General features: G+C 48.9%; 1 protein-coding gene across 11 annotated transcripts in view; it reads right to left on the bottom strand.

Moving 5' to 3' along the window:
- Positions 1 to 16669, bottom strand: part of HDAC4 (histone deacetylase 4) — a 172128-nt gene that overhangs the window by 38996 nt on the left and 116463 nt on the right. For 8 of the 11 annotated variants that reach the window (XM_064433403.1, XM_064433407.1, XM_064433408.1 and 5 more), the window contains 5 exons: positions 12013 to 12153; positions 10078 to 10190; positions 6550 to 6666; positions 4548 to 4746; positions 1987 to 2216 (listed from right to left, as the gene is read on the bottom strand). In XM_064433403.1, the coding sequence (XP_064289473.1) occupies positions 1987 to 2216; positions 4548 to 4746; positions 6550 to 6666; positions 10078 to 10190; positions 12013 to 12153 (800 nt within the window). The remainder of the gene's footprint in view (positions 1 to 1986; positions 2217 to 4547; positions 4747 to 6549; positions 6667 to 10077; positions 10191 to 12012; positions 12154 to 16669) is intronic. The other 3 variants (XM_064433412.1, XM_064433411.1, XM_064433413.1) reach the window with 3 other exon arrangements.

Genomic DNA, 16669 nt, shown 5'->3' with positions numbered 1-16669 from the left:
CCTTTCACTGCAGAAATTTTTTCTGGTCTTTTCCAACCTAAACCTCCCCTGGCACTTCCCTGTCAAACATTAAATGTGCAAAAAAGGTGGGAAACAGAAGCACAGGCTGATGGTGGAATATCCGCTCAATGAGAATCACAGAATGGTTTGGGTTAGAAGGGATCTTAAAGTTCATCCCATTCTACCCCTGCCATGAGCAGGGACACCTTCCACTGTCCCTGGTTGCTCCAAGCCCCGTCCAGCCTGGCCTGGGACACTTCCAGGGATCCAGGGGCAGCCACAGCTGCTTGGATGATAATTCTTAATATTTTCATGTAAAACAACACATTTTTCCTTAGTTGCTTTCCTGGAAACAGCAAGACTTGTTTTGGCTGCAGTCCCCTCAAAAATTTCATCTGCTGCAGACACCTAACAGGGAACGCTTAGGGCCAAAATCTAAATGTTTGGAAAATCACATGGAATTAAGAAAAGCTGATTTATGAGTATATAAATATATAAAATACTTCAGGAGTATTATTTACGGGAAATCCGCAAATAAAAAAAAATAACAGGCAGTGCTAGCAGTCCTGTTAATAATAAAATAATCTTTTATTTTATTTTTAGTCCTGCCCTTAACTCTCCTACACACACTAGGGTCCTAAAATATCCCCAATGTGGGAAAAGTCTTTTCCCATGTCAGCACTTGGATGCTATCCCATGGGATAAATCCACCACATGCACGCAGCACTAGCACTGAAGTGATTTTAACTCATGACTCCTACAAATCAAACACAGGGAAATCAGTTTAATTAAATTCTCTCTGACTGATTTTGCTGTGGAGAGAGATGGACAAAGCTGGAAGTCAGAGTGCTCCAGTGGCTCTCCAGCTCCTGGGAGGTCCAGGAGAAAGTCTGAATGAGCTCAGTGGATACGTCACATCCAAGGCTTTGGAAAAGCTTTAAAATCCTTCACGCAAAAAATCCCTCCAGCTGACAACTTCCCTGAACAAAGAACCTCAACTGGCTGCCCCGCACCCCATGGCCCTGGTCCCAGGGAATGTCTGGAGGGGGGAGGAAATGGGATCCCTGTGGAGCAGCAGCTCCCATGTGCGGGGCTGAGCTGGGGCCAGGGCTGGCACCCGCGGAGGCAGCGCTCCAGGAGGACAGCATTGACGTCAGTGACTTGTGTAATCATCCTGCCTCTGCCCGGCCCATACACAAGGGTTTGGGGGTGGCGTATGTGGGGGGGGTTGTGGCTTCTCCCACTCTTTGATCCAGCCCTTGGCAGTTGTGTTTTCTCACAGGACTGGAACGGTGGAAATATTTGGAGGAACCTCTGCCGTAAATGAAACAGCAGCAATCTGAACGGCTGCCTGCCACAGGCTTGTCCTGAGCCCCAGACCTGCTGCTGGAATTACTGCTGTCCTAAGGAAAGCCTCCACTGGAACTCCTTGGGAGGAGTGTTTAGAAAGCCTCAAAACAGAACAAATCCCAGGATAGTTTGGGTGGGATCTTAGAAATTATGCAGTTCTATCCCCTGCCATGGGCAGAGACACCTTCCACTAGCCCAGGCTGCTCCAAGACCCACCCAGTCTGGCCTCCCCACCTCCCAGGGAACAATTCCTTCCCGATATCCCATCCATCCCTGCCCTCTGGCAGTGGGAAGCCATTCCCTGTGTCTTGTCCCTCCATGCCTTGTCCCGAAGTCCCTCTCCAGCTCTCCTGAGCCCCTTCAGGCACTGGAAGGGGCTCTGAGCTCTCCCTGGAGCCTTCTCTTTTCCAGGTGAACACCCCTAAGCCTCTCAGCCTTTCAGCAAATGTTTCAGGGTATCTGAGTAACTTCCCAAACAACTACATCCTGGTGTTGTCATGCCTGAGAGAGGTCCAAGGATGAGAGGCCCAGGGATGTTGGAGGTAGAGCCCACAGACACACCTGCACTACAGACACTGAAATCGCACGCTTGAGGCTGCTGTGGAGGAAAAAGGACGTTGCAAGCTCTGTGCCTACCTTGTTGATGTGCAGCTGCTGCTGCTGGAACTGCTGTTTGTGTTTCTCCAGGAACTGCTGGTGCTGCTGCTGGATCACCAGCTGCTGCAGGGCCTGGGCGTTCTGGGGCAGGGGAGCAGACTGGGTGCGCCCGAGCGGGCGGTGCTGCCGCAGCTTGTGGATCGAAGGGGAGACCCTGTCTCCACCCACCAGGGGCTGTGCGTGCAGGGGCAGTCCTGAAAGATACCAGTCTGAAGATAATATGGAGGAAAAAACAGCAGAGGAGAAACAAAAGGAAGAAGAAAGGAAGGGAGAAAACGGCTGTTGAGTAACGCTGACGGTGACAGTGATACCATGCTAAACCCAGCCACCTCGCCATCTACAGCTGGAGCTGCCTTGAGAGAGAGCAGATAAATTAATCACCACTGCACAGAGCAATGCTTTGCTTGGTTTGAGTTCTGTGTCTGCCTGGTGACTCAGAGACCCTCTGGAAACATCCGATTTCTTGAAACCAGCAACACCTTACTGACCTTTCTGTTGCTACATGAGACCACAGTGGTCTGGAGTTTAAACCTCACAGCTCACCTTGGTTTAGGGACTGATCCCAGGTTCAATACAAGCTGCAGGAACCAGCTGCCTCCCTAGCAGGGCTAGGGCTGCAGCCACTTTTGGGCAAGAAGCCCTCTGCTCTCCTTAGGCTTTGGTTTAGGAGTAGGAGTAGCTGCCCAGATGTCTGCAGCCAGCTGGATGCTGAGGATTAGAAACACCTTGGCATTTGTGTCCCAGGATGTGACCTCCTTTCCCAGCGATTCACAGAACTGCCCTACGTGGAAGGAGCTGACTCATGGGAAAGCCTCTTTTCTCAGCAGGCTTACAGAGTTTCTCCCACTCTCTGCTTTTTCTGAAAAGGATCATGTGAAAGGGTATTTGATTTTATAAATGCATGTTTCTGCAGATGTCGGCGTGTGCACACACACAGGTCTGCGTATGAATACACAGATAATTGGGAAAGATTTGTTCTTTTTCCCTGAGAGCACAGCTGCTCCTCCCAAAAGTTCAAATCAGACAGCAGAGCTTGCAGAGGATACTTTGGAAGACTACTTTCCTCCAAGGCAATGGCCAAGGTGCTCCTGGGAAAGCTTTCCAGTAGACACCATGTTCACAGAATCCTGGAACAGCTGGGCTTGGTGGGGACCTTAAAACTCATGTCATTCCACCCCCTGCCATGGGCAGGGACACCTTCCACTATCCCAGGCTGCTGCAAGCCCTGCGTATGTTCCATCAGGAATAAGGAACATCAGGACATGTACCACAACATGGAGGATACTACCCAGAGTAACCATTCCCAAGAGGAATGGCACAGCTAAAGAATTCTAGTCTAGCTTCCCAAACTGGCCATGTCTACCTTCCAGCCCAGAGAGAGCCATCACGGCTAATTCTGCAGCTGTCAGGGGAATATCTCCAGAGCTCAAGGCTCTCCAGCAGAATCCTAATAAACTCCACTTTATTTCCAAGGAGTTTCCAAATATTAGCTGCAGCTTGGCAGCCGGTGCATTCAAGGCTTTGGGGACCACGTGTGAGCTCGCTGCCTCTCAGCTGCTGCCTCTGGAACGTGTATTTCTCCTTGTTTCTGTGTGCTGACTCCTTCTCCTGAGTGCTGGGCTGTAACACGTTGTACTCGCTCAGAAAGCCCCGCACGGAGCAGGTGAAGTAGAAGGAATTTGCTTGGAAGCAAACACAGTTTGCTGGAAACTGAAGGAAGCAAACACCACACTTCTCTGCATCAGCCTCCCCATATCTGTGTGCTCCCAACTCCGTGGACATTCCTGGGGTTTGGATGTACAACCAGCCATGAGCTGCAACGCTGCAGGGGCTGACACCTCCCAAGAACTTCCAATAGAAATGGAAGGAAGGGAAGGAAAACCAACACGTCAGTGACTGAGGCAGAACATCCTTTGTCCCAGCACCACACACAGGAAACCAGGAATGCATCCCAGTGGGAATTAATGCTTTAAATCCAGCTTATTTATAGCCACAGGCCTTCCCACAGGTAGCTCATTCTGAAACCCAGCACCGGGAGTGACTCACGGCAATTACCATCCTGCAAAGGGAACGCACACAAACAAATACAATCTGCTGGGAGGCAGCTGCTTTTGCCATGATTTTGCTATTTATATTAATGATGGAAAGGAAGTGTTTTAACCTGTGATTTTCTAAGTGCGTGCCTTTCATACTTTCATGGAAAATAAACCATCCATGGAAAACAGGAGTCGTTAAGATGCAATGTTTTTGCCCTCACTTTGATCTGAACTGGTCAAATAGAGTTCTCAACTTTTATCAACCAACCTTTGCTATCCTGATGGAATAATGGTATTTCTTTTCATCTCACCAAAATGAGATGGGAGATCCGATTGTGGAAAAATCGCCACCAATCAATGAATCAACAAACCAAGGTTTTATGTTCTACCTGCAGGACGTACGGGTGATGCAGGACCTAGGGGCTGCCTTGACAACAACCCAACAGATCCCTGCTGCTTTGCTCTCTTTTCCAGGTGCCCGAGTGCTGCCCCCGGAGTGCTCACCTGTGACCAGGGGCGTTTGTGCAGTTGGCTGTTCCAGTAGGACCATGTGCTGCAGGAGAGGGTTGTGTGCAGTTCCCCCATCCCTCTCCAACGTTGTAGTGCTCAGGTAGGGAGTGAGGTGAGTGCCAGGGAATAAGGAGATCCTCTGCTGTAAGGCTGGGATTGCGAGCCTCTCCGCGTCCTGCTGCGCTTGTCCCGCCTGCAAACACACATGGCACAGGGGGTTAGGAGACATCCCAGGGGCTGATCCCTGCCATCCCACAGGCTGATCCCCACCCCACTGCAATCCCAGAGGCTGATCCCAGCCCCACTGACAGCCCAGAGGCTGATCCCCACCCCACTGCCATCCCAGAGGCTGATCCCTGCCCCACTGCCATCCCAGAGGCTGATCCCTGCCCCACTGCCATCCCAGAGGCTGATCCCATCCCCACTGACAGCCCAGGGGCTGATCCCTGCCATCCCAGAGGCTGATCCCCACCCCACTGCCATGTCAGAGGCTGATCCCTGCCACCCCAGAGGCTGATCCCTCCATTCCAGAGGCTGATCCCTCCATCCCAGAGGCTGATCCCTGCCACCCCAGAGGCTGATCCCCACCCTGCTGCCATCCTAGAGGCTGATCCCTCCATCCCAGAGGCTGATCCCTGCCACCCCAGAGGCTGATCCCTCCATCCCAGACGCTGATCCCTGCCACCCCAGAGGCTGATCCCTGCCACCCCAGAGGCTCATCCCTGCCATCCCAGAGGCTGATCCCTGCCATCCCAGAGGCTGATCCCTCCATCCCAGACGCTGATCCCTGCCACCCCAGAGGCTGATCCCTGCCACCCCAGAGGCTCATCCCTGCCATCCCAGAGGCTGATCCCTCCATCCCAGAGGCTGATCCCTCCATCCCAGAGGCTGATCCCTGCCACCCCAGAGGCTGATCCCTGCCACCCCAGAGGCTGATCCCTCCATCCCAGAGGCTGATCCCTGCCATCCCAGAGGCTCATCCCTGCCATCCCAGAGGCTGATCCCTCCATCCCAGAGGCTGATCCCTGCCATCCCAGAGGCTCATCCCTGCCATCCCAGAGGCTGATCCCTCCATCCCAGAGGCTGATCCCTCCATCCCAGAGGCTCATCCCTGCCATCCCAGAGGCTGACCCCTCCATCCCAGAGGCTGGCCCCTCCATCCCAGAGGCTGATCCCTCCATCTCAGAGGCTGATCCCTGCCATCCCAGAGGCTGATCCCTCCATCCCAGAGGCTGGCCCCTCCATCTCAGAGGCTGATCCCTGCCATCCCAGAGGCTGATCCCTGCCATCCCAGAGGCTGATCCCTCCATCCCAGAGGCTGATCCCTGCCATCCCAGAGGCTGATCCCTGCCATCCCAGAGGCTGATCCCTGCCACCCCAGAGGCTCATCCCTGCCATCCCAGAGGCTGATCCCTCCATCCCAGAGGCTGATCCCTGCCATCCCGGAGGCTGATCCCTCCATCCCAGAGGCTGGCCCCTCCATCTCAGAGGCTGATCCCTGCCATCCCAGAGGCTGATCCCTCCATCCCAGAGGCTGGCCCCTCCATCCCAGAGGCTGATCCCTCCATCTCAGAGGCTGCCCCTCCATCCCAGAGGCTGATCCCTGCCATTCCAGAGGCTGATCCCTCCATCCCAGAGGCTGATCCCTGCCATCCCAGAGGCTGATCCACACCCTGCTGCCATCCCAGAGGCTGATCCCTCCACCCCAGAGGCTGATCCCTGCCATCCCAGAGGCTGATCCCCACCCTGCTGCCATCCCAGAGGCTGACCCCTCCATCCCAGAGGCTGATCCCTGCCACCCCAGAGGCTCATCCCTGCCATCCCAGAGGCTGATCCCTCCATCCCAGAGGCTGATCCCTGCCATCCCAGAAGCTGATCCCTCCATCCCAGAGGCTGATCCCTCCATCCCCGAGGCTGACCCCTCCATCCCAGAGGCTGACCCCTCCATCCCAGAGGCTGACCCCTCCATCCCAGAGCTGACCCCAGCCCCACTCACGCTGGAAGGGCCGGTGGCAGGCAGTCCTAGCGTGATGTTGGGCAGGGAGGGCGAGGTGTAGAGCGGGAGCTGCGTCACGGAGCCCTCGCGGTTCACGAGCCTGTGAGCCAGGCTGGTCTGGAAAGGAGAGAGAACAGGGCCCTGGTGAGAGCCCGTCTCCAGAGCCCATCCCCAGGACACAGCACTCACCAGGACAAGGCAGCAGGAGGGGACACAGAGTCTCCAGAACTGCACAGACACCCCACAATCCCAGCCTGGGCATCCCTGGGAGCATTATTCAAATGTTCCTTGGGCTCTGGCAGCCTGGGGCTGTGCCCTTTCCCTGGGGAGCCTGGGCAGTGCCCAGCACCCTCTGGGGGAAGAACCTTTTCCTGATATCCCACCTGACCCTCCCCTGACACAGCTACATGCTATTCCCTTGGTACTTGCCCTTCTCAAGCATTTGCCTTTTTAAAGGTAAAACCAATTATCTTAAAAAAAAAAAAAGGAAAAGCTTTACAATTGTTTTTCTCTTTAGCAAATAACAGACAATTTATGTTATTTACTAGCGTGTGTTAGCATAAATCAGACTTCAAAATCTCATCCAAAAGCCTCAAGGTTGCATTTATGGAGCTATTTCCTGATTTTCAGGGTGAAATGCAGGATTTGCTCAGTTATCTTAGAGGCATTTGAAGCAAGAACACTTTAGCAAAAATACCTTTAATTTCTAAACAAGACTGATTTGAGATATGCACTAGAAAAGCCATTATAAAAATTACAATAAAGTGCCTGATTTTCCTGTTAGGAAACCAGTGTTCTGATCACCCTGAGGTCTCTGTGGGTGATTTTCCAATGTAAATAGAATTTAGACTTCAAGAAGGCTTCTACAGAAGCCTGTTAAATTCAGGTGCTGCTGTGAAAAAGGGGGATTTTGTTTAACTCAATATTTTATTATAGGGCAATCTGTACCTAAGTTGTGGCTGTCCCATCCCTGGAATTGTTCAAGGGCAGGTTGTTCCACCCCTGCCATGAGCAGGGACACCTTCCACTATCTCAGGGTGCTCCAAACCCAAAATCCAGCCTGACCATGGACACTTCCAGAGGCAACAACAGCTTCTCTGGGCAGTCTTGCCTTATTTTTAACAGACTCACTGTAAAAAAACTTCCTTTTTCTCTCTAATCTAAAGTGACTCTCCATGTGATTATTTGTACCCACACACTTCTCCTTCCAAGTGATTTTTGAGCACTCCTGGCAATTTTGCTTTAATTTGAATTACATAATGTCAGTGTGCCATTGAAAATAAGATACTTATTGTCAGCAAAGGAATGAAATATTTTACTGATATCATAAACGAAACAAAACTACATCCATTTTCCCTTTGAACAATCAATACTCTGGAGTTGTGCCTCAAAGCCTCTCCTGGGGATTTGATATAGAAAATAGAGGAGAGAAGAACACAGCAGCTTGATGCTCTGAGCATATGGGATTTGGCAGCATTATCACCACTTTAAACATCTCTGGGCTGAATTGTACACAGCCATTTCTGAATGCACAGTCTGCAGCTATACTCTAGGAGTTTTTACAGCCTTGTACCAACTGCAATGGCAATGAATGTTGTGTGCCTTTCAGAGAGGGAAAAACCTTTAAAAACAGTATTTCAAAACAGGAAGTGTCTGCTTTAAAAGAGGCAGGGCTGCAGTCTTTCCCCACTGAAGGCACTCAAATAATGAACTTGGGCACCATCTTCCAACACACCTGGTTCAAGGGCTGATGCAGCAAACTTAGGAGCAGTGAGATATACTTCTCATTTAAAATGAAACATGAAGCTAAGAATGAAACACAGCATTATCTTTTCAGAAACACTCAAATATTTCCAAACATTTAATGGTGGGAACATGGGAAATCCTGGTCCATTTTGGTATTAAAGGAATCTCCAAGACCTGAGCTCCCAGGTCATACAACTCATACTGAAGAAGGGAATTTTAAAGATACCAAGCCCCAGGTTTGTTTTTTTTTTCCCAAATACAAGCCAGTGGATCAGCTGGGATCACGTGACATGAATGCTGAAATAAAATTCAGAGTTATTTTTCTTTGGGAAAGGGAAAGGCTTGGCAGGACAGGGGTTTTTTCCCAAATAATTTGTAGAGCTTATGCCTCAGCCTAAGTCAAAAAATTACAACTGCACTACAAGCAGTTGATGGAAAGACTTTTTCTTGTGGTCAGTGTCCATTTAATTAGGTGTTGGTGGTCTAGTCCCAGATGATCAGCTCTAATTATTAAGCTGAAAAATCAAAAGGATGAGGAGGATGCTCCAGCTTCACATTTACCTGCAGGAGCTCACTCTGACTTCATGGAATGGTTTGGGCTGGAAGGGACCTTAGAGACCACCTGATTCCAATCCCCTGCATGGACTTTGGGGAAGCTGCCTGCTCTGTTTATGCCACAAAAAAATTGTCAAAACCCACTGGTTTTTCCATCAGCAGCAACTGGGAATTTGCAGTTTGCTAAGAACAGACAAGACTGACAGATCCTGGATCAGCAAAACCAAAACTCAGTGCTCATCCTCCTGGGGCAAGTGAAGCCCCCACCTCCCACCATCTTAATCTTCACACTAATTACCTAAATCTGTAAGGTTTACTATGGACTAGAGTGGCTGGAATGTCTGCTGCATCATTTGGCAGGGCAGAGGGTGGAGAAGGAGGCATGCTCCCCATATTAAATACTGTTACACTACATAAGAAATAAAAATAAAGTGCAAATCTGTACAAAACTAGAAAGCAATAAGGACTGACATTTCCACCATCAGAAGGCCTTTTCAATTCTAAAGGAATATTTGTGGAGAACAAGCCCCAGCCTGTTTTTGGAGCCCTGGTGTTAAGACAGACTCTATTCATGGGGAGAACAGCTAATGGGAAGCTGGATGAAAAGAAATGCACCAGTAACATCAGACAACCACACCGGTTTTCTAGAGGCACAGTTTACAGTGGGAGCCAGCTCACATGGCCCAGACCCCTTGGAAAAGCTTGGCTCCCAGATCCCTGAACACAGGAGCTGCTGTGCTCAATCCAGCCCCACCTCACCCTGCCCTGGGCATCCAGCAATGCCTCAAGTGATGGTGAAAATTTACAGGATTATAAACCAGCACATGGCACCAAGCTTTCAGATCCCCAGCTGTGGAAGAAAAGTTTTAATCCATTCCCTTTAATCCTATTATAGTTTGGTTATATTTAGACCAGCCAACTGCACACAATAAATTCACCCTGTATACAGGAATAAAGTCCCCAAACACTAAAATACTTGCCTTTGACCTTGCTGAATCCCTTTATTTTTACTTTCTCCTCACTGCAAAACCACTGCAAGCTACCACAAGCTGCCTGTGAGCTGGTCCAGACCAGATTTAATAAACAGATAAGGCATCCTCCAGGCTGAGAGGTAATTCCCAAAGTCTGCTCCAAGTCACAAGTCAGGCTTTTCCTTTCGTGTGGTTTAGTCCTCAAACCCTCCCAGAGCTGATGGGTGTTACAAACCAGAGGGAGGAGGCTCTGTACCTCTGCCTGGATACTCGTGACTGATCCTGCAATTCCATTCTCGGTGCTGATGTTGTTGGAGCTGTTGTTCGGAGAGCTGGGACCAGATCCAGGAGCACTGTTGCATGCAGAGTCTGAAAAACACATCCAAACCAACTTGTAACATTAGAAACCATCTCTGTGATGGTATTTAGACAGAAAACAACCCCTCAAGTTTTGTTTTGGATGAAAGCAGCCCTCCTCCTCCTCCCTCCCTTCTTCCCCCTGTATCTTCCCAGGGCTCTTAAAATACCAACAAACACTTTCAGATGGTTTATCCAAGTACCTACTCAGCATATTTAAGTCTTCTCCCCATGGGGATTTCTCTTAGAGTGTATTAATAACTTGAAATATGATTGAAAAATAATAAAAGGCATGGAAGGTTTGAAGAGGTCAGACTGGAGGATGTCGGAGTTGTTCTGCTTCATTCTTCTGGAAGTGCCTTTCTCCCCCTCTTTCCCTCTAACCCTAAAGGCACCTCCTTGCATCAGACCTCCCTCAGAAAAACTCTCACCTGCTCTATGGCACAGCTGCCAATGTTCCTCCTTTTGTTGGGGAAGGTTAATAACATTCAAACCTTTTCTTCTGAACTTTCCTCATCCCCAACCATTCTGCAGCAGGAGAATCCCCCAGCAGCTGCAGTGGCTGAGGCTGCAGCAGGCTCCTCATTGCTCCAGGAGGAATAAAAGCTAATTTTTACAAGGGCCTGGAGGGACAGGAAAGGGGGAATGGCTTCCCACTGCCACAGAGCAGGCTTAGAGGGAATTGTAGGAAGAAATAATTCTCTCTGAGGGTGATATAGCCCTGGCACAGGGTGTCCAGAGAAACTGTGGCTGCCCCATCCCTGGAAATGCTCAAAACCAGGGTGGAGCAACCTGGTCAAGTGGAACCCCCTGTGCTCTTCAGGGATTAAACATAATGTCTATTCCACAAAGTGGGACTGTTTTTAAAACTTATTTTTCATTTAAAAGACCTCTCTTACCATGACAACTCAGACACTTTTCCAACAGGCTCCAGTCTGGCTTCTTGAACATGTCCATGCCAGTGAGAAATGGGAGCTTCCACTGCCATTTCTGAAGTCATTGCAGGGAAAAATGGTCAGCCAGCAGAGGCTGATTTATCCCAGGAGCCATGTGCCATACAGCATTGTGTAAATGAAGGAAATTGGATTTTCAGGTCTGAAAGGCTGCCAGAACTCATGGAAAACATTCTCAGGCACAGGCTGAGATTTTTGGGGTGTCCTGTGCAGGCCTAAGGTTGGACTGGATTATCCTGGTGGGTGTCTTCCAACTTGGGGTATTTTATGATTCCGCAACTTTTAGCTCTTTAAATCTTCCTTCCCCTCTGCAAACAGAGAGGCTCTGACACAGAGAAGAGCTGAGGCACCCCAGGGTCTCCCAACCCCAACCCCTGTCTAAAGGGAGCTCACTTTGAGTTTGATGGAGTGATAATTGAGTGCCCCAGAGCCAGACAAGCCTGGCAAAGCTGTCACTGGGTGGTACTTACACAGAGACATCCCTAGATGGTGCTAAGAATTAACTTTATGGTAATCTCATCACGTTCTTCTCTCTGATCCCACTTGCAAACTTTGGTCTTGGAAGGACAGGACTTTTCAACAAGAAACTGTCAGTTGAGTAGTCAAAAAAAAAAGTTTAATACAGCTGTATGTATAAAACTCCTCAGTCAAGAACCTTTTTCTATTTTCCCTCCTAACTGACACAGCTCCAGGTGTGTCCCTAGTCAAAGGGAGCAGAGACAAGAGCTGCGGATGGGGACGGGGGCCTGACCTCAGCCTCCCCGGGATGGACAATTCCAGTGCCCTCAGCTTGGTTCCAGCACTGCTGAAGCACACAAAGGAGACAGGCAGGCATTTTGGAAAAGGAGAAGCGGGTGAAGGACTGAGGAATTGTCACTTACCCGCCGTACCTGTGACGTCCAGCGGGCGCTTCTTGAGCGCCGTCACCACGGGCCCGTCCTTCCTGCGCAGGAGCGGGCTGCTCCTCCTCTCAGCCACCTTCTGCTTTAGTCTGGAGCGCAGCTTCAGGTTGGGCTCAGAGGCTGGCCAGCAAAGGAAACAGTTTTAGGAGCATCTCAGCAGTGTTTTACTGAGCCTGCAGTTGAGCTGAGCTGAGTTGTATTTAATTGAGCTGAGTTGTGTTGAGTTGAGCTGAACCGAGTTGAGTTGGCTGCAGTCAAGCATTTGCAGGAAGCTAAATTAAATTAAGTAATTTGCTAACAAATATTTGGAACACAGATTTTTAATATAACAAACAGGGCCCAGCTCATGCAATGTCTGAATTCAACAACAACGACAGGCATCCGACTTAAAAATGTAATAATCATCCTGCAAAGTCTTCTCTGAACGAAGACACAGACTCGGGGTTAGTGCAGAGTTTCCCACCTCTGCCTAACCCAGCAGCAAACCCAGCTGCTGGGATCCAGCAGAGGAATGGCTGAGCCAGCTGAGATGCTGCTGTTGGTTGTCTCTGATGTGCTGCTGGAGCTGGCAGCTCCACACCCTTGTAGTCATCCAACCCCAGGGTGAGCTGGCTGAGGGAGGGACGCCACAGCAGGGGAAAAGAAAACACCAAAATCAAACCCCAGAAGCAAATCAGGTGATTGTCTTCCTGCTGGTATCCTTGTGTCAGCTGGAGCCAGTGTCAACTCAAGGGAAAGGGCACGAGAGAGTGGCCAAGGAAAGCCACTGCCAGGGAGGAGGAGGTTTGTTTGTTTGTTTGAGAAGCAACTTGGGGTTACATCATCACAGCCCCACAGTTCAACCCTATCTAACAGCATACAACACACCTGGGAAGTTCCAGACTGCCCAGGGCAGGTGTGGATGCATTTCCGGTGACCACAGCCTTGTGTACACCACGCTTTGGAGAGACTCCCTCCAAAACACGAATCCTGAGATCCCAAAAGGCCAAGGCAGAGCTCCTGGGAAGCCCCAGCAGCCCTGGGGCCAGGACAGCTGGTGACAGCGCATGCGTTATCGAATCTCCATCAGGGTCACAAAGCTTTAATTCAACACTCCTCCTGCGAGATGATTTCCTCTGGGAGCTTTCTGATCTCCTGAGCCCTGAGTGAAACACCTGCTGTAGGGTTTGAGAGCTCCTGACAGAGCTGAGAGAACCAGCCCCATCCTTTCCCTTCCTCAACAGCCCCACTGCTTAATCCCTTTGAACCAGCAAATCCTGTGCTCACTCCATTACCAACCAACACACTCCAGGGCCAATGATCTACATTTCTTTAGGAGAATTAAAACAGGGTTTACAAAGTGGTTTGAATTAACTCAGTCTGGCTGCAGCTATGTTTCCCTTGACCACCGGGTCACATCAAAGATCAAGCCTGTCCACGTTAATTGCAGGGCTCGAAAAATCAGAAGGCTGATGAATTCAAGATCAAATGTTTGAAGTTAAGTCAGTAACACAGCGCTTTGATGGAATTTTGGGGAGAAAGAAAAATTAAAAAAGAAAGGAAAGAGCTTTTTCCTGAATGCTTTGGACAGAAAAATGCCGGCAAGAGATAAAGGGAGCAGTAAAAAAAAATGTGCTTCCTCAAGATGATGCTTCAAATGCTGAATGAAGTGCATTAGCAAGGGGGGAATTATCTTCCAGAGAGAGAATTTGCATTTAAAATAGCAGGGGACTGAATGCAAATCTGCTCCCAGGGCAATATTAAAGACTGGACCAGTTCAAACACAAGCTCAGGCTTCAAGCAGCAACTTCTCTGAGTTCTCTTCGAAACAGAAGTTGGCATGATTTTAAAAGCAGTGTTTGGGTACACACCCCATCCCACATCCCTACATTCCCAGCTTTAATTTGTCCCAATTTCTCAGCATTAATAGCTGCCTTGATGCCACACTCATGGCTGGGATGAGATGATCTCTAAGGTCCCCTCCAACAAAACCACTCTGGGATTCTGTGGAAGGGGAAGGTGCCACAGCTGGATGCTGATATGCCCATTTTAAATCAAGGAAATCTAAGCCAATGCCACACCTGTTGGAAGGATCTGTCCTCTGACACAGGAAAACATGGCAATAAAAACTGTATTTCAGCCCAAATTTAATTCTTGGTGTTCAGATGAGGGATGGTTTCTGTTGGGAACACACAATTAATTAGGTGGCTTTTAAATACACAGAAGGAATCGGTTTGAAACACCTTAAAAATGGGTAAGGAAACAAAAGATTTGGGGTCACAGATTACCTAAGACACCCCCTATTTTAAGCCACAACAAAAATCTCCTCCCATATAACAAAGAGGTGAACAAGCATAGAAAATGACAGCTTCAAGAGAAAATACCTCCAGCGTAAGTGATTGCCAAAACAACGTATTGGAATTTGTCAGATTAAACTATTTTAAGGCAAAATCACTCTGTGTTTTCTCCTTCTGCTAGAGGATCGAGTTTCAAAACACCAAAAGGTCTATTTAAAGCCCTGCTCTGATTTTATTGTTTATCCCTCAGATATAATCCCAAATCTAACATGGCATCAGGACCTCAGAGAGCATAATCCCTACACGGCTTTAATTGGGTGCTCCAGAGCCCAAAGTAGGTGAATTAAAATTCAGCACAGGCAGCACAGCACAGCCTCAAACTCACAGAATTTACATAAAACCTCTTTTATAGTAAAATAATTTAGGCTTGTTCACCTGGTTTCTTAAACTATTATATAATAAAAATATTTTAAAGCTGAAGAGAGCTGTCTTTCACAAGTGTAAAACAGGAATTTAAACAACCCAGAAGCATCAATACCTGACAGTCAACGCAGGTTCAATGCCGCCTCAGGAACACCAATTCCACTGGAAATCTCCCCAAATTCACCCTGCCAGGCAATATGCCCAAACAAAGCCTTGCTAACTGGAGTGAATTTAAAAACTGGAGACTAAGCTACCAAACCTAAGTTAAAAAATTACTTCTCCTCTACATCTCCAGGTGAAGTATTAAAACAAATGCCATAAAATTAGAAAAATTCCCCTCCAGCAAATGAAGCCCATGTCCAAATCTAAGTCAGCTCCCACAAAGCCAGTGGGATTTCTTTAGCACTGACATACTTAATTTGGTCTATAATAAGGATTTATACAAAGAATATTTTGTTTTCCTCCAAGTAAATTAATAACCAGAACATAAGCCAAAAGCTCCCCTGGTTTTCACAGGCTCCAAACCAAGTTACCCCTCTTTTACATCACTGTGTGCAGCAGGACCCATGTAATCCAATTCTTCCAACATTTATGTCATTTCCATTGTTTTTTTCCTAGAATTGCAGCCCCTAAGCTGCTGAACTAATTGGACATTAAGTCTGTGGAAGTCAAAACCCCACCAAGTCCCAGGCAGAATTTGCACTGTCCCCACTGCCCATCTACATTTGTGGAATAAAAGCAAACAATGCAGCATGAAACCTCTGCTCCCTGTCCTTGAACATGTTCATTTCAGCAGGTGGGGACTGGAAAGGGATGTATTATTATTATTAGTAGTAGTAGTAGTAGTAGTAGTAGTAGTAGTAGTAGTAGTAAGTTCTAGCCAAAGCTTTACTAGTCAGGCAAAAGCCAACAGAATGATCTTGTCTCCTTTCTAACATCCATAAGAAAACTCCATGAAGGGAGGGAGCTTAAGCTGAAGGAGGGCAGGGTTAGATGGGATATTGGGAAGGAATTCTTCCCTGTGAGGGTGGGCAGGCCCTGGCACAGGGTGCCCAGAGCAGCTCTGGCTGCCCCTGGATCCCTGGCAGTGCCCAGACCAGGTTGGACACTGGGGCTTGGAACACCTGGGACAGTTGAAGGTGTCCCTGCCATGGCAGGGGGTGGAATGGGATGGGCTTTGAGTTTCCTTCCACCCCAATCCTGGGATTCCATGAACAGTGTAGGCCCCTGCCAGCCCCTGGGAAGCAGAGATGGAGCTGGAAGGACCAAGGAGGAGGAGGGTGGGTTCCCTGAGTGACTGGGATCCCACAAAGGTGACACTAAACCACAAGATTTTGTCTGGTCTCCTCCTGGAAGAAGTTTCTCTTCTGGTGCACCACTCACAAGAAGTGTATTCACAATTCCACAATCATTAAGTCTGGACAAGACTTCTGAGGTGACCAAGTCCAGCCATCAATCCATCATCACCACAAACCCTGTCCCCCAGTGCCACATCCCATTTTTTGAACACTTCCAGGGATGGTGATTCCATCACTGCCCTGGGCAGCCTGCTCCAGTGCCTGACCACCTTCCCAGGGAAGAAATCTTCCCCAGTATCCAGCTAAGTGTTATTTTTGGATCAGACAGACTGACATCCTCTACTTGGAGCAGCACAGGGTATTTCCAGCAGGGATTTCTCTGGGAGTCAGGGCCTCCTCTCAGTGTGTGGATCTGTGGGAAGCCAAGCTTCCATGCTGGCTGGAAGGACAATGTGGGTGGGAAGGCAGAGATGCTCTTGAACTGGAGTGACACTCCATGCCACACAGAGCTCCAAGATTTCCTCTGGATTATACTCCCACATTACACCAGGGTTTCTGACTAGTCTATTTTCTTCCAAACAACCTTTTGTCCTAAAACAAACCACTCCAAACACTCCAATAATCAGAACCAGTTCAGAG

Source organism: Passer domesticus, chromosome 10 (genome assembly GCF_036417665.1).
Source record: "Passer domesticus isolate bPasDom1 chromosome 10, bPasDom1.hap1, whole genome shotgun sequence".
NCBI classification, from domain to species: domain Eukaryota; kingdom Metazoa; phylum Chordata; class Aves; order Passeriformes; family Passeridae; genus Passer; species Passer domesticus.
This window is presented reverse-complemented; position numbering and strand designations above follow the sequence as displayed.